The 27983-nt window shown below is 39.3% G+C and overlaps 1 protein-coding gene across 3 annotated transcripts in view; it reads right to left on the bottom strand.

Annotated features, from left to right (window-relative positions):
* Positions 1 to 1917: 1917 nt before the first annotated feature.
* Positions 1918 to 27983, bottom strand: part of PTPRG (protein tyrosine phosphatase receptor type G) — a 706759-nt gene continuing 680693 nt past the window's right edge. For 2 of the 3 annotated variants that reach the window (XM_077760245.1, XM_077760246.1), the window contains exons 23-29: positions 25851 to 25944; positions 24883 to 24959; positions 24262 to 24390; positions 20951 to 21097; positions 20157 to 20299; positions 7031 to 7166; positions 1918 to 6453 (exon numbers count right to left, since the gene is read on the bottom strand). In XM_077760245.1, coding sequence (XP_077616371.1) covers positions 6307 to 6453; positions 7031 to 7166; positions 20157 to 20299; positions 20951 to 21097; positions 24262 to 24390; positions 24883 to 24959; positions 25851 to 25944 — 873 coding nt within the window. In that variant the 3' untranslated portion in view covers positions 1918 to 6306. The remainder of the gene's footprint in view (positions 6454 to 7030; positions 7167 to 20156; positions 20300 to 20950; positions 21098 to 24261; positions 24391 to 24882; positions 24960 to 25850; positions 25945 to 27983) is intronic. The other variant, XM_077760247.1, reaches the window with a different exon arrangement.

Below are 27983 nucleotides of genomic sequence, written 5' to 3'. Positions count from 1 at the left end.
CGTTTATAGGCCAGTAACTATTCAAGTCCAATGCTTTTCAAATTGCCATAAGTCAGATAAAGTTAATTTCCTATTTTTGAGCAACATAATGCAATTGTTAGGTTCACATAAACCGCTGGTCTAAGTATCTTTCTTTTCTTTTTTCCTGGTTATCTTTCTTGCCAAAGTTCATAGTCACAGACACCAATTTTACCTTGCTAGTTCCCAACTTTTGGTTCTTATTTGCTAGTGCCTTTATGCTCTTTTAGCGACACAGGTCTAGGTGTAAAGCCAATGTCCTTAATCCTGTCTCTGAATCAAGACATGGCCACCTGGAACTTGTTGCTAAGTCTTACAGTTCTGAACAGTCAGAATTTTAACTGTTAGAAAATGGAGTTTTGAACCAGTAGCTTTTTTTTTCCTTGCCATTTTTATTTCTAGGAGAGAGAGAGAGAGAGACAGCGTGAGCAGGGGAGGGTCAGAGAGAGAGGGAGATACAGACTCTGAAATAGGCTCCAGGCTCTGAGCTGGCAGTCAGCACAGAGTCCGATGCGGGGCTCGAACCCACGAACCGCAAGATCATGACCTAAGCGAAAGTCGGACGCTTAACCGACTAAGCCACCCAGGTGCCCCTGAACCAGTAGCTTTTTGCACTCTTAATTCTTAGCCCCATTCGTGGTAGCAGAAACGAAGCTTCTTTGTCTGTAGTTCTATTCTGAACAGTAAAAACCGTGGCTTAAAACATGAATTTTGTTAATTATTTTGAACCTTTAGAACCACCGCTGTGTGGTGCCATTGTGGGTGGACTTAGAAGTAATTAGGAATGTGGAACCCTGTTTGCCCATCCTGGCTTCTCGGGATTTTAATGATGGAAAGTGACCTCAGAATTCTTATGCACCTGCTCATAGAGCCCATGCAGGTTCCTTGAATGGCCAACAGGGGGCAGACAAGAGTTGACAGGAGAGACCTAGACTGGTGAACTGAATACAAGCAGCACCTAAAAGGGGCACTTGTGACTCCATTCCAGCTTGTTAGTGCCAAGTGAGTATGTGAGCCTAGTGGTGTAACCCTGCCCCCATTTTTGGAAGGGGCTTGAATCTTGATGTCAGTGCTTTTATTTCTTAAGATGTTGGTAGATACCTCATGTGACTTTTTAAGATTACGGGCTAAATAACAGGTATCTGTATGAACATGATCTGTGGGCCATCAATTTGTGACTTGTTGAGCCCTATGATACAGAGTATTTAGTCTGTGTAGGTGAAATTTGAACAAGACTAGGGGTTTTATCATCTGAGAGATTAATTTTGTTTGTGCTGGAATTGGTCTAAGAGAAAGCATTGGAATAGATACACGGTTTCTTAAGTTCTTACTTACTTAGAATGAACGAACCGGTAGCTCTTCATGTCTGTGGAAAGAAAAACTGGGGCCCTGGTAGTAGTGAGCCCACTGGAAGTTCACAGGGCATGGTGGGCCTAGGCTGCCAAGTTTGAGACCTGTGTACCCCTCCCTGTTGGGAAATGTCAAAACTGCTAGTAAGTAGAAGCATTTGTAATGATCCTACATACATCTCAGAGTCTCCAGAAGTTTTGGAAGGATATGTCTTTCATCCAACATAGTAAATAATAAAGAGGTAGAAGTTGCTATAAATCCAGTTGATCCAGTGGAGGAAGTAATAATTCTGCTTCCACCTCAGCAGATTCATAATGCAATAAAGTTTGATTCCATATGAAGGTAAACATTTGTCATTGTTCACTAAGAAAGGAAGAATTCAGAACAGACCTTTCTTTTTGGTTTGCTGCCTATGTGAAGATGACTTTTAACATTTACTACCATGAAAACTAAGACAAAGGGTTGGCAGGTATAAATGTGATCTGTTAAGGGAGATTAGTAACTTAATTTTATTGGAGATGGTTTCATAGAAATGCTCAACACTAATGATTACATCAAAAACCATACTTTATTTTATGTATAGCAATACAATTTACATATTAAATAACACTATAATAGAATGATTTGATATAGTTTTAAACAGAAGAAAAAAGGGAAAAATTTCAGGTTACAAAACCCCTCCCCCCTGAACAAATTAAAAAAACAAAACAAAACAACAATCACTTTTTCCAAATGGGTCAATGCAACGAATGTATTCAGTGACTAATTATGTCTAATTCCTATTGCACAAATGGTCAATGGAATTAAGGAGGAAAACCCAATTTTCACAATCACTGCCTCAAAGAAATAACACCATGTTGGATTCTTTTGGAATGCAAAGATGGTTCTTGCCACTTCAATATACAGAAAGTTGAATTCACATATCCACCACAAAGAAAAACCCAAAAAACTCAAAGAAAAACAAAAAACAAAACCAAAAAACTATGACGGAGTTGAAACTAGAAAAAAATTAGCTTTATATGAAAATATAAAATTCTATGATTATATACCATAGATACAAAGTTCCCAGAAGATGCTTATCCAAGCAACAAAATATTTACAGTTTTAATGATTTTAGCTATTTCAAAATGAAGTGAAAGAAACATGAATCAACATGAAGGCTGAGGTTTTTTTTTCTTTTTTCTTTTTTAGAAACAATGGCTGCTTGCTAGTTTCAAATGTCCTAACAAAAAAGGAGTCACTACCCCAAATGTTGGAGAGTTGCAACATTTTATAAAATCGGCTGTCTCCTTTCCTGGAGATGTTTATTTCTTAAAACTCAAGATTTTTCTTGAAATTAATTATCCTCTGTAGAAAATGCTTCCCTTTGCAAATATTTAACAAAAATACTAAAAACGGTTTAACAGCTAAGACAAAGTAGAGGCCAAATATTATTACAATTCCTTCCTATTTGTAGCATGCCTTCTTTCTAGAGATAAGTAAAGCCAATATTGCATGTTAAATGGCAACTAAGGGAAAGCGCAAAGGGGTAAGTGAAATTATAGCCGTTTTTAAAAAAAAAAAAGCAGGCATTTTCCCTTCATATAAAAATTCACTGGCACCTTTTGAACATAAACTTTAGAACATAGGAGTTGAAAATGCATTTTCCAGTATAACCACTAAATTCTTAAGACAAACTACATTTTGATTATTATTTCTTAAATTGTGATGAGTTTGGGTTTATTTTTTGCGTAGAATTAGTAATATGTATCTTTGGTAAATTGGTATCTATATTTTAATTTTTAAATATAGTATATATGCGTTTAAGAAAAAATTCCTTAACAAGGCAGTTGTGCTGTGTCATTATAAAATAATTAAGGTTATTTGTTGATTTCAGTATGTCACTCTGGGCTAAAATTTCCAACAGCCAAACCTTGAACACCATCACCTTCTCTGACCGTGCTGGACTCTTCAATTTGAAATAGACTCTAAAAGCTCCAAGGCATAAGAATTTAGGAAAACCAATTTAGTTATCTTATTCTTGAAATTCAGAAGTTAACTTTTTAACACACGCGTATGTAAAAGGATCACATTGTGGCTTTTGGATGCAAAAGAGGTCTCCTGATGCCAATTAGGGGGTCTTCTCTGATGCCCAGTATGGCCACTTGCAAGCCAGTATTGTATGATGTGTGCATTCTGTTCACCTAGAGCTAAATTCATTCTCCCAAGAAGCTTATTTTATAGAAAAGCACGTTAGTCTGCAGTAGCTATTTCCTTTCCCCCTGAGTGCAAGTGGTAATAACCTTGTTGTGTAGTTAAGCAGTGTGTTGATGTCTCAAAGAAAACACCATCTTTGAAACTCTCTGCCTCTGGAAAAATGCAAGCATATTTCTATTGATAACAAATGAAGACTAATATTCAGGATCCACTCTGGGGAAAGTGAAGAACTGCTGAATAGAACTGTCCTCATTGAAGTGTGTTTGAACCACTTAGGCAAGATGGGCCAGCAGCAATTGCTCATGTTTCAGTGTGTGGGAATTTGCAGACTTTGGCTCAAGCCCACTGTAGACACAGTTTCTCAGAGAACTTCAAACCATTCTTTTCAATGTTTCTATTTACTCGCTGTCTCTGTTTTATTATGACTATGATACCCATGTAAGAAATGGTCACAGAATTGTGTTGGAACTTAGTGGTTTCCATGAAGTGAGCCCTCTATAAATAGCACAGAAGGAAATACTTGTGGTTTCCTAGCCACTGTTCACTTATATAAGAAAAAATTACCAAGGGACCATGAACCCCAACTCAAACATTACTTCCGACAGCCAAATCTGTGCCAGCTCCTCAAAAAGAGTTCACTCCTCTCAATGCTCTATATACATTAAGTGTAATCTGCTTAACTGACTGAAATGATCTAGCTCTTGCCATGATCTGAAACCTAACCCTTCCTGATTCCCCTCAGCCTTCTGGCGGCTGTGGTGTTTCTGTGTTCAAGCTTTTCTCCTTCGGGGTTAAGGTAGAGCTTCCGGCATTACCTCTGATGGAAGCAGACGGGCTGCAAAGGTGTTGCTTTCCTCTAGCACGTACAGTTGAGTGGGCTTTGCTCACTTGCACACCTTTTCTTAAGCCTCACCTACACGGTTCATGAACAGTGGACTATTTACACGTTGGAGAATTTATGTGATGAAAATGCGAGATTAACCCTGGCAAGTTACATAGTTCATGAAAACTCCATCAACCTGGCCTCTGCACTGGAACTCCCAAACTTGGCCTGTAGCCTCTCCTTAGCGGCTCTGGTTCCTCAGCACCACTCTGACAAACTTCACAGAAAGCCAACTTAAGATCAATAGAGCCTCAACACTGATTCTCATTGATGTCAAAGAACCTGCCCAGATAGCGTGATAGTAGCCGGTATGGAGTTTTTGTTCAAGTTTATTGACATAAAAAGTAACCAAAACTCTGATCTTCTCGACAGGCCCAGTTCTGGGGATGACTTCACTCCTAACAGAAGTCATCCCTCAAACACAAATACGTAATAGAACAGATCTCAGTAAGGAGCTTATTTTTCTAACTGAACTGAAATTTCTTACGAATGCTCCTCATTTCCCAGTTATGTACTTACTGCAGGGTGAATATGGCTCCGTATGCTAGATCAAATGACTTCCTTGGGCTCTGGGTGATGATTATTAGCCCCTTTGAGTGAAGTGTGTCTGTTCTGGAGGCTAAACCACACGAAAGCAGACCAAGCCATCTCCATCTTTCAAAGTCTGAAAATATCCATATCCCCGTCTATTCGAGATTCTGATTTCCTCTCTCCAAATCAGACTTCTCCATGTGTGGGAATCTACATCGTCCCAAGACTTTTGCTAATAAAGTATTTTCAGTTTTATCCTAAGTAGAAGAATATATGTAATTATGGGATTTATCAGGAAATGCTTGGCAAAAAAGGAAAGAAAAGAATGTTAACTATATAGGTAGTTTTTATTAGAGTGCTATATGAGTAATAATAAGGGTTATTTTAGAGAGCTGATTTCAAAATTACACACCTGCAGAAATTTGTGTTATTCTACCTGCCATGAGGTATGGTATTAGAAACCAAGAAGCATTCATGGAGAGTTACTAAAGGGGTAGCTGAGATGTGTAAGATATTGCCGTATCTGTATCGTACGACAGCCCTGACTATAGGGTGTAGCTATTTCAGGGGGTCAAGAAGGAAATAACACACACCGTCCACATAGCTACTGTGAAAACTGTAATACAGAGATATCCTTTATTTTGACACAATTGGGCATTTTTTTTAAGCTATGAATATAACTTCAACTAATAAGTGATGTCCACATAAAGCTCTTAAGCCTTCTAATTTCTTAATGGATACCTTTACCGTCATAAATGGAGCTGTTTCAGGCCATGAGGTTGATGGACTCTCTCAGGAGCTCCCAGGAACCTGCTACATCCCTTAAAAGAAAACAGTGCCCATCCACTCCATTAAAATACAGAAGGCGGACAGTATTGAGCAGGGCCTAAAGAAAACAGAGGAGAGGACTGACGAAAAGCTCAGCATTGCCTGCTAGGAGGATGCAACTTGCTTTAGCAGGAAGAATTAAAAAAACCAAGATCCACTGTCCTAACAAAGACCTTCACTGTACTGAACTAAAAAGTAGCACGTGAGTTCTCATGGAATGTCACATCAGGGCTTGCTTTAGGATTAGATTATAGGCAGTAACACTGATCATATAGTGCAAACTAGGTAAAACTGCGTTTCACGGTGTGAAATGAACAGAGGTGCAAATGCTCAGTAGGATACCATTAAGACATAAAATGGCAAAAAATAAATATCAAAACTTTTATCAGTGTAAAAAAGTAACTGGGTTATTGTATAACCTAGAGTCTGGCAAAAAAGGCCTCAAAAAAGTTCTCAGTCTTCAGAAGTTTTACAAATTAAGTGCCCTCTCGGGGTTCCAATCACACGAGAGATTCCATGCTCTCGGCAGGGTCTGACTCATCTGCAGTGAGAACAGCACCGTTTTTGCCCACTGTCATGGGACCATTTCCATTTTCTTTAGTGCTGACCAGGCTGAGCATCGCTTTATTGACAAACTGGTATTGTTCCTGAAAAAACAAGGAGAAGACAGTTTGAGACCAAGAACAGCTGAGTCATTTCACCTAAGGTAGAAAGACCAATTAAAAAGGTAACTATAAAAAAAAAAAACAACCCCAAGAATATACATCTAGGCTAAGAAACTTTAAAACAATGACTTGAATCCTTTACTAATGGAGACCTATGCCTGCTGCATGTCACTTTGATCGTTGTTAGTTGGGAACGAATTCTCCGTACGGACAGTGAATGAAGAGAACAGGATATCCCTGTGTTGTAACTGGTGAATTCCATACTCTGGAAAGAGTTTCTCCCACTCAACACTAATGATGTTTTGAGGAAGATCATGCTCTGTCATAGAGTCTGTCTGATGCACGGCAAGATGGTGAATAGCTTCCCTGGGCTCTACTCTGTAGGTGCCAGAGCACTGGTCTCCATCCCCAGTTGTGACGACCAAAAAGTCTCCAGACATTGCCAAACATCCCCTGGGGGACGAAACCACCCCCTGTTCTTGACAACCGCTGCTCTAATTCACGTGTTAGCCCGAGTCTCAGTTGATGAACAGGTTTCGCAAAGAGGCAGAGGACTTACAATGTCTGTGAATACTCCAGGCCTCATGAGATTGATCATTTTTGCAACCTGGAAAACATCCACAGCGTTTTCATTCTCCAGTTGCTGGGACAGGGTGGTAAGGGCACACAGCATTCCTGCTGAAACTGCTCCATACCTTGGGGAGGAAGAAATAAAATGCTATTTCAGATTTGCTAAGGGACTGAATGTACTGGAATGAAATTAACACGCTCTCTTTGCATGGATGCTCAGCCTGATACTCCAGATGAAATGAGAGGTTCAGAATTAGACCGGGGACAGCTATAGAAGACTTAATGTTGGGGATGAGGTGGGAAAAACATGAGAGCCCTAACTACAGGCTCCTGGATGGTGTAGAGGTGGGGAAAGGATCTGGAAAAAAAAAATTAAATCTCCTTGCAAAATCTGCTAAATCCAATTTAAAACACATGACTTGAAATGGAAGTATATGGCTCAAAATGCAGTCAGAAAAGTTCTGAAATGAATTTCATGTAAGGTCATTTTTTTTGAAAGCACTGAAGTGGAATTTTGCCAGTTAGAGTAACTCCGATAAAAATCTTGGAAAAATGATTGTTTCTGCTACACACACACACACACACACACACACACACACACACACACACAGAGTCTCTCTCTCTCTCTCTCTCCTGGAAACCCCACTTTTTCCAGGAACCTCTGGTGGCATATTAGTGATAAGGAAACGGAGGGATTAAATGAATTGCTCCACGTTGGTGGTGCTGGTAGAAATCAAACTGGAATTTATAGAGCCTGTGGCCACTGTTCTGTTAAAAACTATTAAATGTGTAGTTTCTGAGTTTATCTTTATATGAAATTGAACCATTGCAGATGTTTTACATCTTTAATACAAATAAGACCAAAGCCCCCAACTTTAGAGGTAACCTAGCTAGAGGTAAAAACTGTTCTGCATTTAGGTCCAGCCACCCGGAGTCTCGTCTGTCAGTACATTTCAGTCCAGTTCATTACTTCTGTGCTGTATGCATACTGGATGCACTGACTTCGCTGTAGGTGGGCATTTACGTGGTTTCTATCTTGTGCACAACAGCGGAATTACCACGAGTAGGAGAATTAGCTCACAAGTAGGTCCATTTTTAAAGATACTGCAGTATTTCTCTCCTTGTGGTTATTACTGGTTTATCCCCGTCCCAGCATGAGAATGCTTGTTTCTCCTCATCATTTTATTTTAATTTTTTAAAAGTTTATCTTGAGATCAAGAGAGGGAAGGGGGAGATCTCACCAACTGTGAGACCATGACCTGAGCTGAAATCAAGAGTTGGACGCTTAACCAAATGAACCACCCAGGCGCCCCCATCTTCTTACCAATTTGAAGTTGAAAAGCTTCTGCTAATCTGATGGGTGAAAAATTATATCCTAATGTCGTTTTAACTTGCATTTCTTTGATTACCAGGGAAGCTGAGAATCTTCTGTGTTTGTGGTCTGTCTGTATTTCCTCTTCTGAAATTGTCTATTAGTATACTTTGGCCATTTCTCTTAGCTCTTTTATTTGTAGCATTGGTTGTAAATATGTTTTCCCAGTGTCTTAGTTTCCCTTAACATTGTTTGTAGGCATTTTTGTTACACTGAAGTATAGTTAACACATAATTAAATTGCTCCATCTTTAATTTTTGGCTTTTCTGGGATCTTGAGAATGCTTTCTCTAACCCAGCACTTTAAAAACATTCTCCTACATTTTTTTTTTAACATTTCATCATTTAATTCATCTGAATCCTGTTATTTTGATATAAGGTTAAGGTCTGATTTTAGTTATTTTTCTAATGGACGACTATTTTTTTTATTGGATAGTCTCATCTTTTCTCATGGAGTTTCTTTTGTATCATATCTCAAGTTGTCATATATGCCTGTTTCTGAACTCTGTTTGGCCCGTTAATCTATTTTTTGTATTTCCCCACATTTAATTTCTATAGATTTTTAATATTTTGACATCTGAAGAAGCAAGTCTCTGTAAGAGTCCTGGCTGTCTCTACATTCATTGTTTTCATTTTTTGTGTGTGTGCTTCAAACATACATGTTTTCATTTTTACTTGTACACTCATGTCCAAATACCTCTATTCCTTGATCCCTTCCCATTCTGTTTCATATTACTCTTGAAACTGAATTGTCAAGGAACACAAAGTTTTATTGGGGTTTTGGGTCGCTTGCACTGAATAGATTGATTTGAAGAGAGTTAACATCTTTCTGAATTTTTCTGTTCATGAACATGGTGTCTTTTCTCCCTTTATTCAGGTCTTTGGTAGTTTTCAATTACATTTTATAGTTTTCTTTGTTGTCTCCGCCAGTTTCATTTTAGGGTAATTTCTAGGTGCTTTAGACTTGGTTACTCCTAAGAATGGCTTCTTTTCATGATCTTTTGTTTGCTTTCAGTTGATGCGTAGGAAAGTTAGTGATTTTCACATAGTCAACTTGTATCCAGACATGCAGAACTCTTAAATTGTAATAATTTCTGGATTATCTAGGAAGTTTGCTACATCCTTACCTGCCAATAATGTCAGTTTTGTCTCTCTTCACCTTTTGTATTTCTTACATCTTTTGCTTGTATTGCATTGGCTAGGACCCAAGAGTTGTGCCTTCTAACACTGCAAGGAGGTAGCCTACGGTTTTGTTTCATGGTAAAGCTTCTAAGTTTTAAGTGTTAAAAATGTTTGCTGTGGGCTTCTGGTAAATAACATTCGTGAAGTTAAAGAAGATACTTTCGACTTTGTTAGCTAAGAGTGTTTTCTTTTGGGAGGGAGATCATGAATGAATGTTATTATTTTATCCTACCCTTTCCAACATCTTTTGACTTTTATAGTCACTTCCTTTAACAGTACCCTGAATTCATTGAGGGGGCAGTGGTAACACTTAGCCAGCTCTACACCTAGGATAACTATCTTACCTTTTCATGATACTTATTTCTTTTAACCCAACACACTGGATTTTGACAGTGTTTTATTTAGATTTTTGCACCCATAATCAAATATTTGGCCTATACTTTTTCCATTCTGGTGCTAGCCTTGTTTTGTTTTGTTGTAAATCAGGGTTACATTAAATCTCCTGTGTTTGTTACTGTTCATAGGTAGCCCAGTGAGGACTTGGTGGGCCTTAATGGTTTGGGAACTGGTCTGTTTATTCAGTTCTTAGTGATCACTAAGGTGTGTTCTGCTCTCACTGTGTTCCGGGATCTCTTACAGGAATTGTGTAGCAACTTAATCCTCACAATAATCCTGTGGCAGGACTACTGTTATTTCCTTTCTGAAGGTGGAGAAACAAGGCACATTCAGGTGCGGTAACTGGCCAAGGCCTTACCAGATGAGTTTAATTTGAGCTGATACATGGTAATGGCTCAGAACAGAGGCTACTATGTACCACGTGTTCAATAAACACCATTTATTATACTTATTATTGAGGTTTAAATATGTGCTGGCATAAAAAATTTCAAGTGTTTATTTTAAAATATTTCTATTTTAACCTTTTGTTATCAGAAAACATCAAACACGTGAAAGTATAGTAACCTTGATGTAGTCATTACGCAATTAGAGCCGTCACTGGCTCATGGCCCATCTTGTTACATGTCTACTTCCTCCCACATACCCTTTGAAGTAAACCCAGGTATTTTATTAATATTTCAGCATAAAACTAAAGGATAACATTTAAAAATCTATGTATAAACATTATCGTATCTAAGAAAATGAACAGTTCTCAAATATTTTGAACGTAACTGCAGATACATGGTAGATCTTTTTCTTCCCAATGGCAATTTATGCTCTCCCTGTTTTTTTCTTCACCATTTTCCAAAACTGTATGTTTTGAGAGACTTTTTACTCAAGTTCTTAGGAAATTTCAGCCACTATTTCTTTAAGCTCTTTTGTCAACATGGATCACTTTTTAAATTTTAATATCCATATTTATTAATATTACCTTGAATGCACATACAGGTTTGTAGAGCAGAAGAGTATAATTATTATTTACTTTACAACAAATAACCTTGTGATTCTTAATGCCTCAGTTTTTTTTTTTCTTAAATAGTTGTCAAGTTGGTTTCCATATAAACACCCAGTGCTCATCTCCACAAGTGCCCTCCCTCCATGCCCATCACTCCCCTTCCCCTCTCCCCCACTCCCATCAGCCTTCACTTTGTTCTCAGCATTCAAGAGTCTCTAATGGTGTGCTTCCCTCCCTCTCCCCAACTACTTTCCCCCTTCTCCTCCCCCATGGTCCTCCATTAAGTTCCCCACCTATACGTGCAAACATGGTATCTGTCCTTCTCTGCCTGACATATTTCGCTCAGCATAACTCCTTCAAGGTCCATCCATGTTGCTATACATGGCCAGATTTCATTCTTTCTCATTGCCACGTAGTATCCCACTGTATAGATGAACCACATCTTCTTGAACATGGATCACTTCTCAGATGTATGTATGTTAGAACTTACCTATCTGGTTCCAGAACTGAGTTTGATTTCATTTCTGTCCATTCTATTACTACTAGCCTGTCTCTTGTTTTTCCCACATCTTAGATTCTCATCTGTCCGTGTTTCATTATACATGTTTCTAATTAATGTCCTAGTCTTCTGTTAGGTCTCTGAGCATAGATTTTCAAATTCTATTATAATTGTTCCAGTAACTGATTCACGGTTTTTTGTTGTGACCATTATGTTGACTTTCCTCAGATTCTAAATTGTACTCAGTTTACCTTCTTATTTAGCATGACTTGATTTTTAAAAATCTTCTATACTGATTTGTTTTTTTCCAATAGGATAAAAATTTAACCTTTGCTTAATATGTTCTAGTGAAACTGTTGGACTCCGGGCCCTTTCCCCCAGCCTCCCCCTACCCCCCGTCTCTTTCTTAAAGCTATTCATAGCCTTTCAGACAGAAAAGTCAGGTATTATATATTTCATTATACAGTGTGTACTCTGTGTGGATTTACTCTGGCCTTTCCCTGGATAGCCTGTCCTAGATTTAGCCAATCTTAAAGAAGCACCTAAATTAAAAGGAAGTACCTACACAGTAAGATTTCAAACATGACTAGAAACTAAGTCAAATTACTCAAATGCACAGATAATTTAAGTATTTTCTACATACCAAACATTACAATGAAAGGATAAAGACCAAAAAAATCAAGGCCATTCTCATAAGTTGAGGAATTAAGTAGAATTAAAGGATATTTATTGAGTTTCATGGATTTGCCCTTCAAACTACAAACAATTGGTGGAAAAGTGATACAGTTTATAACCTGTATAAAACAAGAGTAGTGTACAGATTCACAGTCTTTGGTAGTTTGTTTGCCTTTCTTAAAGGGCCCCACTGAGAACAATGTCTATTTAGTACAGTTAGGAAAAAAGCCAAATGTGTTTTCATCTTTCTTTGCCTTTGCCTCAAAGAAATAATAGTTTAATTTCCTAAGTTCTGTTCCTAAAAAATGTTAAGTGCTCTATATTTTAAAACACATTGGGATTTCTTGTATTGTCAGTGTGTATAATACCTCTGCTCATTTAATTATATTTTTTACTCTTTGGTATCACTACACTTCTTATTCCTTTGCTTTTAAGAAGTTTTAAAAATCACCCTTCCGGTTCTGTCTCTCAAAACAGTAAGCATTACAGTTTCAAAATCATAACCAAGAATGCAATCCAGAGTGAGAACTCTGTCACTATGAAAAAACGGAAGCTTCCCATAGAAATCATTAGGGCAAAAAGGAAAACAGAGGTAAAGTGTGACTATGCCTGAGTCCCGGGGAATCAAGGCAACACGACAGGCTTCCACAGGACTCGAAGAAATTAAAACTAAGGGGAGCATCTGTGTGGCTCAGTGCTTGAGTGCTCAACTCTTGATCTGGGGTCTGGTTGTGATCCCAGGGTCATGTGACTGAACCCCAGGTTAGGTTCCTCAGTGAGCCTGGAGCCTGCTTGAGATTCTCTCCTCCTCTCTGTCCCCTTTCCCAATGTCTCTCTAAAATAGTAATTAAAGACAAAGCTTTGGAAGTGAATGGGAAAATCAAGAAGGAAAGTGTGGTCGGGAGAACTGAGGAACACGAAGGCAGGAGGGCTCCCTGTGACAACCAGCAGGAGGCAGTGTTCACTGGCAGGATTGGTGACGTGGGCTCTGAGTGCAGTCAGGGCCGGCTCCCTGGCTTCAGTCTGATGTGTCCCCTCCTCCCAGGAGTCCTGCACGTAGTTTAATGCTGTGCCATTGCCATCTGGAAGTTACCTTTTCACTGACGTATGGTTGATAGGCAGTATGTTTCAGATGTTAGTGACCTGACAGGTGTATACGGTAGGAAATAGTCACCATATGCGTGGCGACCATACAAAGTTATTACAGTATTAACTCTACTTCCTGTGCTGTACTTGTCATCCCTGTGATTTGTTTCTAACCAAGTCTGTACCTACTAACCCTCTTCACCCATCTCTCTACTGCTATCTGACCACCACCAGTTTGTCCTGTTTATTTATTTCTGTTCTTTAAGATTCCACGGAGAAGTGAAATCATTTGGTATCTGTCTTTATCTGATTACTTCTCTTGGCCTAATACCTTGCAGATCTGTGTTGGTGTAAATGGAGAGTTTGCTTTTTTTTTAAATGCCTGAGTAATATTCCATTGTATACATACATCACTTCTTCTTTACCCTCTCATCTATTTATTGACACTTTGGTTTCTTATGTATTATGACTAGTAAATAATGCTGCAGTGAACATAGTGCATGCATCTTTTTCAGTTAGTGCTTTGGTTTTCTTCTGATTAACGCCCAGAGGTGGAATTATTAGATCATATGGTATGTCTATTTTTACTTTGTTGAGGAAGCTCTGCATTGTTTTACACAGTGGCTGCACCGATTTGTTTTCCATTTCTTTTAGATTTCTCTTGCTTGCTTGCTTATGATTTTTAGTAGTACTCTCTCCCAGTCCTTTGTATTTCTTTAGTGTTGGCCGTAACGTCTGTTTCATTTCTCATGTTATTCGAGTCTGCTTTCGTTCTTGAGGAGTCTGTTTAAAAGTTTCTCAGTCCTGTTTATCTTTTCAAAGAACCAGGTCTCAATTTCATTGTTTTTTTTTAAACTTTATTTTGAGAGAGATAGCAACAGGGTGAGTAGAAGAGAGGTGGAGAGAGAAGGTGACAGTGTCCCAAGCAGGCTCTGCACTGCCAGCACAAAGCCCGATGTGGGGTTCAAACCCATGAGATCATGACCTGAGTCGGATGCTTAGGTGACTGAACCACCCAGGTGCCCCTTCATTGATCTTTTTTATGGGTTGTTGCTTTTTTTTTTTTTAGTCTCCATTTGTTTCCACTCTGATCCTTATGATTTCTACTAAATTTTGGCTTTGTTTGTTCTTCTTTCTCTAGTTCCTTTAGGTTCCTAAGGATAGACTGCTTAAGAGTATTGTTTCTTGAGGTAGGCCTGTATCGCTATCAATTTCCTTCTTACAACCGCTTTTGCTGCATCTCTAGATTTCCTCGTGGATGTCTTCGTTGACTCATTGGTTGTTTAAGCTCTGTATGGTTGTATTTTTTCCAGATTTTCTTGTACTTTATTTCTAGTTCCATAGTGTTATGGTCAGGAAAAATGCTTGATGTGATTCAGTCTTCTTAAATTTTTGGAGATTTGTTTTATGGCCTAACATGTGATCTATCCTGGAGCATATTCCCATCTGTACTTGAGAAGAATGTGTATTCTGCTGTTTTGGATGGAGTGTTCTGTATGTAGCTGTTAAATCCATCTGGTCTAATGTGTTGTTCAAGGCCAATGTTTCCTTACTAATTTTCTGTCTGGATGATCTATCCATTGACATAAGTCGGTGTTAAAATTCCCTGCTATGTTCTTACCGTCAATTTCCCCCTTTAGGTGGTTCTATGTTGGGTACATAGATATTTACAATTGTTGTATTCACTTCTTGGATAGATCCTTTTCCCATATGTAATGTCTTTTTCTTTTGTTACATTTTTTTTTTTTTTGAGAGAGAAACAGAGCACATGAGTGGGGGTGGAGGGGAGAGAATCCCAAGTAGGCTATGCGCTATGAGTGCAGAGCCCGAACAAAGTCAAGAGCCAGATGCTTAACTGACTGAGCCACCCAGGCGCTCCTATTCTTTATTTTAAAGTTTAAAGTCTATTTTGTCTGATATAAATACTGCTACCCCAGCTTTTCTTTTTTTTTTTTTCTCATTTCCATGGACTATCTTTTTCCATCCCTTCAGCTTTCAATCCGTGTATCTATTTAGGGAGTCTTTTGTAGGCAGCATCTGGGTCTTGGGTTTTTTTTTTTTTTAATCCATTTAATCTATGTCTTTTGATTGGAGCACTTAAACCACTTGAGAGGTATGTCCTTAAACTGCCATCTTGTTCATTGTCATCTGGTTATTTTTGTAATTCTTCTATGTTCCTTCTTCTCTTGCTCTCCTCCCTTGTGACAGGACTTTCTTTAGGGTTCTGTGTAGATTTCTTTCTCCTTTTGTGTATCTGTTACAGCTTTTAGATTTGTGGTTTCTGTAAGGTTCATATATAATGTCCTTAATATGCAGCAGTGTATTTTAATGGTTGCTTAAAGTTTGAACGTTCTAAAAACGACACTTGTACTTAGCCTCTCGACATTATATAGATCTATGATGTCATAATGTCCTATTGTACATCTTTTTATTTTGTGACTCCCTTAACAAGTTTTCTTTTTAGATCTAATTGGTTTTACTGCTTTGGTCTTTTCATCTTTACACTAGTTTTATGGTTGATTTACTACCTTTACTATGTATCTGCTTTTACCAGTGAAATTTTTCCCCCTAGTTTTTTTTTTTTTTTACTTCTAGCCTTTCCTTTTCCACTTAAAGGGTCATCTTTAATATTCTTCTGAGGCTAGAGTAGTGGTGATGAACTCATTTAATTTTTGTTTGGTAAACGCTCTCTCTCTTCAATACTGAATGCCACCTGGGTATAGTATTCTTGGTTGTGGGTTTTTTCCCTTCTACACTTTGAATAGATCATGCCACTTCCTTCTGGCATGCACGTTTTTGATGAAAAATCAGCTGCTAGCCTTCCTTTGTAAATAACTAGTGCTTTTCTCTTGATGCTACTAAAATCCTCGATTTATCCTTAGCCATTATTGTGTGTCTTGCTGTGGTAGTCTTTTGATTTATCTTGTTTGAGGCTCTCTCTCTGCTTTTGGGACATGGATCTGTTTCCTTCCCCTTTCTGGGGACCCCCTTCTCCCTCTGGGACCCCAATACTAGGAATGTTAGTATATGTGGACATGCTGTTGATTTCCTCTAGTGTATTTTCTATTTCTTTGTTGAGGTTCTGAGTTCATCCACTCTTCTCTCAAGTCTGGTGAGCATCTTTATGACCATTACTTTGAACTCTTCATCTGGAAACCCTTAATTTTTCCATAGGAGTCCATAAATTATGTAGCTTGTCCTGGCTCTGACACTTCCTGTTTGTGTACAAGGGCCATATTCGCTTCACACTACGTATTTTTTTCTTATGTGAAGAAGGGATCCTAAAATTGCCCTCCTAGTGTGGTAATGTTAAGGTTCAAAGGAAAACCAGAATTATTTCTGGGTGTCTTTGCGGCAGTGGGTATATAAAGCAGTCCATATAGTTGTGCATCTTCTATGGAGTATCCCAGGATCAACTTAAAATAAAGGCTTACCGGTGATCCTCCAAGAGCTTTCGCATATTTGGGCTATATCCCCTCCATAGTTTTAGTTATTGTATGAAAAACCAGAACTGAGAAAACGTCAAAACACAAGACCATGCAAGCACCCATTACAGTAGCTGTCAGAGTGAGAATGAACAAAGTATTGGTTTCTCTGTATTATTATGAAAATGGTTTTGACTTCTTTTTGAATCCCCGGGAAGGGCCTCCTTCCCAACCAGCGGTCCTCGGATCATACTTTGAGAATTATTAGTCAAATTAGCCTTCTAGGACATCTAACAGGACAAAAGATCTGTATCCAAGGTGAATATTTGCCCAAGAAATGATCTTTCTGTGAGTGAAGGTCTAATCTACTGTCCCTCAAGACTGCAAATACTGTGCTTACATTCCAATTCTCTTCTGTCGGAACATAGGCTCGGCTTAAAAAATTTGACAGTAATGCTACAGGGCAGCCTCTGAACAGAACTGCCCTGCATCTTGAATACAGGGTGCTGTGAATAAAGCAGTTTGCTTTTATAAGTGGTGCTTGTGCTCAGATACAAAGAGTTTTCCTGTGGGCGAGGAATTTTATCCTTAGATCATTTATCTAGAAACTTCATCCACCTTGCAACACAGCTGAGACCCTGAGAGTAGGTGTTAAGAGATCTCTGTGAAGACCAAATAAATAGCAAGTTTGTGCAAAGTGTAAGTCTTTGACTTAAGTGCAAATACTCAGGCCTCCTCTTCACATCTGCCCACTTAAACATTTTTAAGCAGGCAAGATGATGATAAAACAATGCAAAGCACAAGGCTCTCAGGGAAAAGTTCATATTAAGGACACTGTACGTCTCCTTAATTTGTAGGTCATCTCAACCGGAAGCAGAGCACCCGCTATGTGCCTTGCACTATGTGCCTTGCATTGAGCTTCACCCTGTCGAGACTGGGAGCAGTAAGCTATTACTGCCAGTATCAGCAGTGTAGGGGTGACAGGCCTGTGAACAAGTAGTTGGAACATGATGTGATTGATATAGAAGAACGGCACCTCTAAGAATATGATGTTTGTCTGTGATTTTAAATGATTACCTCTAGGGGAGCCTGGTGGCTCCATCGGGTAAGTGTCTGACTTTTGGTTTTGGCTCAGGTCATGATCTCACGGTTTGTGCGATAGAGCCCCGCATCGGCCTCTGTGCTGATGCGAGCCTGCTCCAGATTCGCTCTTCTTCTCATGTCAGCCCCCCCGAAGCCTTCGCTCAAATATTTTTTAAAAATAAATTACCACCACTGGAATGAGTCACGAATAGTTTCAGAGAGAAGGACTTCTGAAGTGTTTGTTGACAGAAGGAGTACTCAAAGGAAGTAGTATATGCAGGGCAAGGTGGCCTCCAGGGATGACGGCTGCGTAAGTAAACTCTGGCCAGACCGTAAAGGGATTTGAAAAGTGTCCTGAAAGAATGGGTGGCAGATGTGCAGGTGAGGGGACCCACAAAACGGGCTCTGCTCTGCACCTCTCAGCGGCTGGGGGCAGGCTGCGAGGATGAGGAATTTGGTTTCAGACCTGCTCCATCTGAGGTGTCTGCTGGCCGCCGCGAAGGGATATGAAGAGTAGGTAAGATGGAAACCGAAAGGTAACTGGTGTTCAGAAGAGTGTGTTAGCGCTAGCAGCTGTTGAAATACTTCAAATTTGCTTGAGTTAATGTGGAAAAATCATTTCTGTGGAAGCACTTATCTCCTACAGAGTGGATAAAGGAAGGAACACACTTCTTTAGGCAGCTTTTCATCCAGCTCACCGCCATGGTATGTGCTGATCTAGTGCAGAATTAATTTACTCTTAGGTCGGTCTGAGAACCACACTTGATTAATTTCAGAGGGTACATATTCAGCATGTGGCATAAAATAAAAATCATCAAGACAGTATACCCCCAAACTGAATCTAGACATAGGAGTCAAACCTTTCTTTTTAAACGATTTAACAAGTTACTGGTTTTTTCTTTCCTTCTTCCCTTACCATGAAATGTCAGTTTAGCTCCTTTACCGACTTGAATGCAAAATGACAGCAAAATCACAGACCTATGTAGCAACATTAGAATTCAGGCTGAATTGATAGAAGCTGGCAAAACCCAAAGTATTTGAAAAGCTAATACAGATTAGGGCTGCTTCTAGAGATTTTTTTCCCCCACTAATTTTATACTATAACGGCATATCCTAAATTTTCATAGGCCTATAACAGCTGCCCCATTACTTTGAGAACGGTCATTTCCTTTAAAAAAAAAAAAAAAAAAAAAAAAACTCCAAAAAACTCTTTGGAAGCACCCATTAATAGGGGTTTTCTTCAAATAAGAGAGAACCATGATTTGAGGTACAGGTGTTGACCTAAACTGGAAGGCTGGGGTCACTTCATGTTGCAGAAGAAAATGAAAGACTTAACAATATGCTTTACTTCCAACTTGATTAGTATCTATGCTTCCGGGGTAGTTGCTGATCTAGTGAACGTAATGGATGCACTGAGAATTTGCTGACGAGAGGAACTCCCTTGGAAATAAAACAGAAATGAGGCTATATAATTGGTGCCGTAGTCACTAAAGGTCTGTGAGATTCTCAACAATCTGGGATTACACAAGTGATTCACAGGTCAATCCCAGTCATAAAGTTTGACTCCAAATGTTCACATACCATGAAGTGTATCTATGATCCTTCCTATGATCCTTCCCTTCTTCCTAAAGTAGAAAGCATCTAGGTTTGAATACCATGTGGATCCCTAGAAGATTTGACACCAGGAGCAAATTATTTATCTAGTCCTGTTATTTAAACTTCAAAACAGACCGTAATCTCTAACTTTATTGTTAATAAGCAACTTTCTCACATCTTAAAAAAATTTTTTTAATGTTTATTTATTTTTGAGAGAGGGGCAGAGAGAGAGAGGAAGACAGAGAATCCAAAGCAGGCTCCAGGCGTCAGCACAGAGGCCCAGCCAGTTGAGTCTGTGACTCTTGGTTTCGGCTCAGGTCATGATCTCACGGTTTGTGGGACGGAGCCTGGTGTAGGGCTCTGCGCTAACCGTGCAGAGCCAGGTTGGGGTTCTCTGCCCCTCCCCAAAATAAACATACTTTTTAAAGAAATTAAACAATTAGAAGTTTTCTTTCCTTGTAATGTTTGAAATTCATCGTAGGGTATAAAAATGAATGTTTAAATCATGTAAATAATAATTTAAAATTGTTTTTGAAATACAAAACCCCAGAAAGCTTGCAACTGTACTTCTGTAGGCTGGTGCAGTGCTTTCACTGTTCTGGAACACACACTCCAGGAGTACCTGAAGCCTTAGAAAGGTCGGGCACATTAAAATGCCAACAGATCTACAACCTTTAGCTGTATATACACTGGCAAAAAACACAGAATGGTCACAAGCAGATAGAGTCTGTCTTCCCTTTCTACTTCCACAGTAATTCAACAAGAGACCTGTTTGAATTTTAAAATTAAGGAACAGACAGATACATACTCATCATGAACAATGGTGGGGCCATCCCTTGTTAAGGCCTCTTCCTTGATGACATTGATAAGTTCGAAAGTACTGCTGATGGGGGCATCTGGGTTAGGCCATTTGGGACACTGGAAGTGCCGAACTTCTAGGACATAGTCATCCTGTAACCAATACAACAGAAGTCATAGCCCAGCCTTTATTTGCTTAGATCTGGAATCTAACGACTAGAGCTTGTTTCTGGGAAAGTATTAGGGAGGGGTGCCTGCCATTAAAAAATGACCAGGTCATCATAGTGAAAGAGTGAGCTTCTGTGTCACTCAGGTGCCAATAAAACTGCAAGTGCCCATCAGTTATGAGACTTTATATCCTACTCTATCTTATCTATAAAGTGAAAGGATAAGAAGTTAAATCATGTAAGTTATTAATAACTTCTCCTCCTTGTCCTTTCATGTCCACAAGAAGGCAGTTATTACACACCGTTTACTTAAAAAAAAAAAACTTATCATCTGCAACACATTGCAAGGTTTACATTTCTGGTGGCAAAGAAAATACTGAGCTCCAGGATAGTGTTTTTATAATTAGGTCAACAGACCTATTTGTATGCATGCTCAGTCAGAGGAATGGTTACGTTTCATCTAGCTAGCTGGAGAAAGCAAATATCTGAAGGAAGGACAAAGGGAAGTGTACATATTCATACTGAAGTCATACTCAAATGCCTGGGCCTGTCTTGAGGGTGGTAAGTTACTTTGTGATTACTTAGCCGATGCAGGGCCCAGGGAGGGCTGTGACTGAGAAACATAGCTTTAGGTTACCTGGGTAGCTTCAAGGATAAAGTCATGGATGATAATTTGTTCTTCATTTGAGAGGCACAGTCTGTCTTTGCTGATAAGGGTGACGGTAAAGGCCTCACAGTTCATGGATTCTTCTCGACTCGGCCAGTATACAAACTCATCTTCTGCCTGTGGGAACCCCCCCCAAAGAAAAAATTCCTCTGCAGTGCTGTCAGACATTTGTTTTTGATTTTTCTTACACACTGATGTATCCTGTTTGCCATCTCCCATACCTCCTGAGTCACCTTTTAAATTGGGCGCCTAGAATTGTATCCCCATCTAATCATGCCAATTCAATGGTGACTATAAAATATACTTGATAATAACCATAGTCTAGCACTTCCCCCATGTCACTGTAACAACCACAAATGCTCCCCCTAGAGGTGACATATTAAAATTAATGGACTTAGATCCTGTCTGTTTACTATATTACAGAATATTTGGGGCTAACATTGTTATTTCACAACTGCTTAAGCAACTAAGAGATCCTAGTTGTTGCTTCCTAGGGGTTAACATTTCTATGGTTGATTAGCATTTTGCATAGGAATTTCGTGAACATGATCTTAATTTTTATAATATACTAGGGAGGGAAGGGATTTTTCTCATCTGTCTTTACAGATGAGGACACCAAGACTCAGAGAAGCCCATACGTTGGCTCAAATCACACTTGCTACTCGACGGTAAGCAGCAGAACCTGTTTGGAAAGAGGTTGTGCATAAATAAGGTGATGTTGGCTCTAAGTGTAAAGTGCTCTTTCAAAGAAAAGTTAATGTAACCATGTTTGGTGTCAAAAGGAGATTAACATAGAAAAAGGCTTTCAGCCTTGAATCAGGCAAACTTTAAATGTTCATCTATTTTAGGATTAAAAATAAATATTCAGGCTTTGTACTTGCAGCCCATCCCTGAATACTGTGGAGGCCGAAGAAAAAGTTAAGGGGTGCACAGGTGGGAGCCTTTGTGAGAAATACAACCCTTAGGATAAGACCCCTGACCCCCCCATCTGTCTTTTTCAAATCAGTTCAAATGGCAAACTCTACTTTGTCTGGAAATAGCTACATTTCTGTGGGCATTTGCCTGAAAATGCTTAGATACTACTAGTAAAGTCAGAAATAATTCTGAATAATGTTCAAAACAAAGAAGGTTTTGTTTAATCTTACATTGTTGCATCAGAAATGAGCCAACAGTCCAATAAGACTTATCACCCTTTCAAGTTTCAATATAGCTTATTGCCAAGTACATTTTTATTTTTAAAGCTCAGCATAAGGGGAAACAGATTAGCAATTGGGTTTAGTCTATACAAAAGACAGTCTGTAACTGTCAGGGGTTTTAATACATTTTGTCCCAAGAAATGGAAGTGAGACCCTTCTAACCGATATTAAAGATGTAAGGTAATAATGGACAAGGCCTACAATTTTAACCAGTATGCACAGATTTAACATAGGATTTAGGGTCGGGCGTGATCCTGAATAAATTCATCTGGGCCTTAATTTCCGTATCTGAAAAGTGGGAATAATATAATGTACACCTAAGAGATGAACGTGAATAATAAATGATCACATTGGCCTAATGACTGCCAAGGGGATTTTAATAAGCAAAAAAAAATTCCCTAGTTTGCTTTCTGTAATCAGAAGGAATAACTGATCGTCTTCGAAGACTATGAAACATACATGCTCCTTCTTAATTGAGTAGGCCCTCTGGTATCATGGTTATTTTGCTTATAAATAGATTTGTAGATCACAGATGCCTAGGTATGCCCATAAAAGTGCTTTCTAAGCAAGGAACCACGGACTTTGGGCTGTTCACAGAATCATGGTCTTGTAAAGTTAAAGCACACAAAGAGAGAATCCACTGACATTTTTTAGGAAAAATGTGCACTGACTTTCAGCCCTGGAGCTGAGAATGCAGACACTCAGGACTCTAGCCTGTCTCCCTCAGCCCGAAATGACCTGTTCCCTGGCAGTTCTGGGTCCTCACTGTCTGCGTAACATGTATGGACTCCGTTGATCCAGCCTCCCCGTACAAATGAGCCTGTGGGTAGAGGCTTTTGGTGACTGTCCTGTGAAAAGTGACAATACCAAAATACTGACTCATCCAACAAATGAGCGTTTTAACAACCCTAAATGCCTCCAATTGCCACATGCCAAACAGAATAGACCCCTATTGCCAGCTAATTTGAAAATTTACACTCCAGTTTTTAGTTGAAGATTCTCAATTTTGTTGCCATTCTATCATACAGAAGCAGTCTTGGTATTCTGAAGCTGGAGCAAAATGCGACAAAGTGAAGAAGTTCCTACTGACTGGGCACACAGTCAAATGCATGTCATCAAGACTAGGGGTTCAATCACAGGCTGTTCTTTCTCGGTGAAAAAATTCACTAATCTGATACTCGTGGAAGAGTTCCTCATTGGTTTTTATTTTTGTTTTTTGTTTTGTGCACTTTCATGTCCTCCTCATACCTTCTGAAGACCCAACTAATTCTGGAACTTAAGCCTCTTTTGATAAACTCATTAATAACCCTTCTTTTATATGGTGTTACAGACCAGGGCAGGGAAGGGCTAACAAAAGAGAGGAGAAAGGGTACAGCTCAGCCACGGTGTCAGAAGCACCTTTAAACTGGAACGAAATAGCCTGTCTGTACCTCCTTCCCTGTAATGGATTGGTCTTCCCTACGAATGGAGGAAAAATGATGCTACATTATTAGTACTTTCGATACGAATTTGCGGGGGAAGGGCTGGGAAGACTTTGCTATGCTATTTGCCCCACGCCCCATCGTAGAAAAGGATTAAAAGGTCACTCCGGTTTAAATCCTGCCTCTGAGTCTTTGTGTATGCCCTTAGGCAACTTACTACCCTCAACTGTCTTAGCTATTAAATGAGATGATACTATTAGCTATGTCATAAAGTGGTAGAGAGGATTAAACAAGTTAATACACGTAACGTAAACACAGTTACATAGTTAGATGCTCTTTTATCTTCCCCAAGGGACCTATACCAACGGAGAGGTTAAGGTCCTATATTAACGAAGTTACTAAAAAAAAAAGAAGGGAAAAAAAAAAAAGGCTTTCCAAAACCTTCTAGTGCCCTGCCCTGTATAGGATGAGAGAACGAAGCAGTGGAACGGACAGGGACCATAACTGTAAGACTACAAAAGGAACCTGCGCAGACGTCACAAAGAGACGTCACCACCCCCTCTCCAGCACATACAGACAGTGCAGCCCTGGGGTAAGGTATCCAAATGATTTACGCTTCTGGCCTCACAGGCTCATTAATATATCGCAGATGTGCTGTGCTTACCAAGCTCTGGTTGTCTGGCAGCATGACAATGATCTGTGCATTATGATCCCAAATCATTCGCCAGAAATCTTTCGTAGTATGTGGCAGAGGATGCTGGGTTATAATAAATTCATTGCTCCTATAATAGCCCTTTGGTTAGGAAGACGAAAAATCAGCAGTTACAAACATTTTACTCTGATGCTGGGGTAGTTAAATAGCTCATGACATAAGCCAGTGTTGTTCTGACCACACGAAAACCACCGTAGAAAGGCAGTCAGCACGTTTGGCTAATTTTTAGATGTATATGCTAACACGTGTAGATATTTTTCTCTCCACATAAATTCCCTCCTAGTTACCCCTGCTGTTTTTGCTTAATGGCAATTTCAACATTCATTCTGACACTAGATGGGTGAAATTAACAATGAAATTAATTCCTTAACCAACACTTCTCTTCAAGTATTTCTGTGCCCCCACTGACTAGGAGTCTTTTGTTAGAGGGCTCCGGCTACAGAAGGCTCTCTCATTTTGATATTACATATTGAGGAATTATTCGAAAAGCGAAAGCAGCCACATAGGTGGTATGTGCTCTTTAGCACTTTTTAGTTTAATTGAATTTATTTGTAATTAACTATTGACTCTCACCATGATATAAGAAGCATTAATGTAATCTGTTCCTTTCATTCCAGGCAACGGTGCAAGACCCACTCGAGCACGCTCGGCTACCGTATGGAAAGAAAACAAAAACACCACATTGGCCTTCTTAGACACACAGAACACACAGTGCTTTCTGAGATTCACTCGGTGCGTCATCTCTTCCCCCTGGCTCCCCTTTCATTTTAAAACGTACCTACATTTTGAACTAAGCTCAAGTGTTGTCCGCTAAGGCAGAATGTCAGTGGGATTTTGCTGCACACTCCCTGGAGGGCAGAGGCATCACAGGAAGCAAATTTTACTGTGGGAGAGGTTTTCACAGCAGAGCATGAAAAGAACACTCTGTGCAGAGATGACAGAGGATTTCAGATAATTTTTAGTCCCGGTTTGATATTCTTACCATTAGACCACAACACTCTACGTGTGCGATTTTGCCATTACCTTATCTTTGTCCTCGTGAAAGGCTTGGAAAACAGTGGCCTTTGTCAGTAAAGATCATCTCTCCAGTGATCAGCCACGCCTGTGTCTACAGCACACACACCGTGTCCTCTGCTGTGTCCCAAGTTATGTATACAAAGGGCCCCAGCTACCCCCAGGCCCTGACCTCATTAGCCAGGATAATGTAATCATGCATATCATTTGTATGGATTAGTCAGAGACTCCTAAGCTTTCTAGGAGTAGTCATGCCACAGTGATCCTGGCTTTATTTATTTTTTTAGTTAAAATGTAGAAGTCTCAAAATTCTTGAATTTCGAGGTGAACTGAAGCTACACTTCCTGTCACATTGAGGCAGCCATTTGCTGGCACCGACAGCCGCCCCTCCCGGCTGATCAAAGTGCCTGAATTTTCCTGGCAGAACTCTTCCCCCTTGGTAGTAGCTGCCTCTTTACAGAATACATAAAATGCAATGAAAAAATACTAGCACATTCCACCAAGTCAAACGGATTTTAAGATCTTACATGGCACAACCGAAGAGTTTCTGTTCTTTTCTTTGTTACACTCTTTCTGAGCACTAAAGCATTCCACGTACTTGGCATTGCACTGCGTGACCAGCTGAAAGAAAAGCAATGTTTTAGTCGTCAGAGGTGTAACTGTGGACCCGTTAACTGACCGTAACATGAAAATCGTTTCATAATATAATCGAGTCATTCCTTTCTATACCTTAAATGTATACACTATTATATAAGCATTTGAATCTCAGTAAAGCTGGAAAACAACACAAACAATACGACAAAACTAGAATTGATGGCATATGCTTGGTGATCTGGCTAAAAAGGTCAACCAATACTCAGATTACTGAAGAACAAAACCATTTTTTCTACCACAAAGAACACATTTTTGTGTTTCAGGAGTGGTTACTTCTGTCCATTCTCTGGGTGATGTGCACACCTGTCTCATTTCTTCCACCAGGGTAGCAGGTTCTGTGTGGGTAGTAGATGGTTCTCAATTCATGTAGATTTTTCAGCTGACAATGTCACTGCTTTTTGGAAGTTTCTGTAATTTCTCACAAGCACAGGAGACTCAGGTGGGCCTCCACTAGAAAATTATGCCATACGGTCGGAAGCACTAATTGTGTTTCTTAAACCTAACTTGGTAGGTCCTCAGTACTTTTCTGTTGTGACTTAAACTAACTGTAAGTAATAAGCCCAGGAGTTTGGTTGTTCTTCCCGTTCTTCTACAGCTTGGTTGAACACTTTGGCAGTCCTCTGTTTTGGGGGGAACAGGCCCGGGGGTGGGGGGTAACATCTTAATGGAACAAACATATGGGAATGGCCTTCACCAAATGCTTTAGGACTATTGTCAAGGTCCCTGGATGTAGTTTTCATGTTTCTGATGATTCTTCTTTTTTCCCCTTTTTTCCCCTTTGTACTTAAGTTCTAAAGTGACTTACAAAAGAACAAATGACCTTGTTTCCAGTGGAATGGAGAGATTTGTTTGATGAATTTTTTTTACAGTATGTAGAAAGAAATAGTGCGGAAATAGAAAAGCCAAGGTAAAATTTAAGAAATGCTGGCACTTTTTAAAAAAATTAATTTTAAACATTTAAAATGAGATACTATGTCCTCATTATTAATGACCTCAAATGGCTTTTAGAATAGTTAGGGTGTTATAAAAGGAGAACTAGTAATTTAAAATTGTTATGGAATGAATAATAGATGAGTTTTGCTGGTTACTCTGCTTGACAGTGTCAAATGATGGTTTCAGCATCTATGCATAGGTTTATTTGGAGAGAGAGAGAGAGCGCGCGTGCACAAAAGGCAAAGAAAGAGGGTGATAGAATCCCAAGCAGGCTCTACACGGTCAGCGCAGAGCCTGATATGGTGCTCAAACTCATGAACTGTGAGACCATGATCTGAGCTGAAGTCAAGAGTCAGACGCTTAACCAACTGAGCCATCTAGGCACTCCCAATCTATGCAAAGTTTTACCATGAAAACTAAAATTGCACAGATTCACTTCATTCTTTCCATTTTGATACAAAATGAGACATTACATATAGAATTATGCAAAAGAAAAAGGAATTTGAAAGGCGAATGAGAGACTTATAAATAAGAATGTGGAGGGACAGGGTTTGAAAGTTAGAATAAAAGACTGAGGTCTTATGATTTTAATTACTTTAAGGTCCTAATAGTCTGGTTTTTTACCTTTCCCTCAGTCAATTCCATATAAACTTTACCTACCTTTAAATTTCTTCGTGTCTCTATCCAAGCGAAAGAATAATCCTTTGGGGAAATTAAACTTCTCTCTGGGATTCCTTAGTATCTCTTTTTTAGTTTCTAAATTATTTGATAGTCTTTCAAGTAGCTTGATTTTGGGGGACAGTATACCCATTCTTACTAAGGGTAAGACAGAGTAGTTCAGAAAGAACACAGGGAGTATTTTTTGGCCTGGAGTGACTGACTCTAAGTATTAGGTCTTCGTGGCCAGAGGCTGCTGATATTTATACTCAGATCAAGTCCTAAGTTGCTCACAAGGAAATCCAGCCCTGCACTGTCTACTTCGATGCCACCAATTCATACACAGGTCGCAACTATTTCCTTCCCCTTCCATTGGAAGAATACAGATGATAATTCCTTCTAGTCTCTACACTCAT

Source organism: Crocuta crocuta, unplaced genomic scaffold (genome assembly GCF_008692635.1).
Source record: "Crocuta crocuta isolate KB4526 unplaced genomic scaffold, BGI_CrCroc_1.0 scaffold213, whole genome shotgun sequence".
NCBI lineage: Eukaryota > Metazoa > Chordata > Mammalia > Carnivora > Hyaenidae > Crocuta > Crocuta crocuta.
The sequence above is the reverse complement of the archived record's forward strand: the minus strand, read 5'-3'. Positions and strand labels throughout refer to the sequence as shown.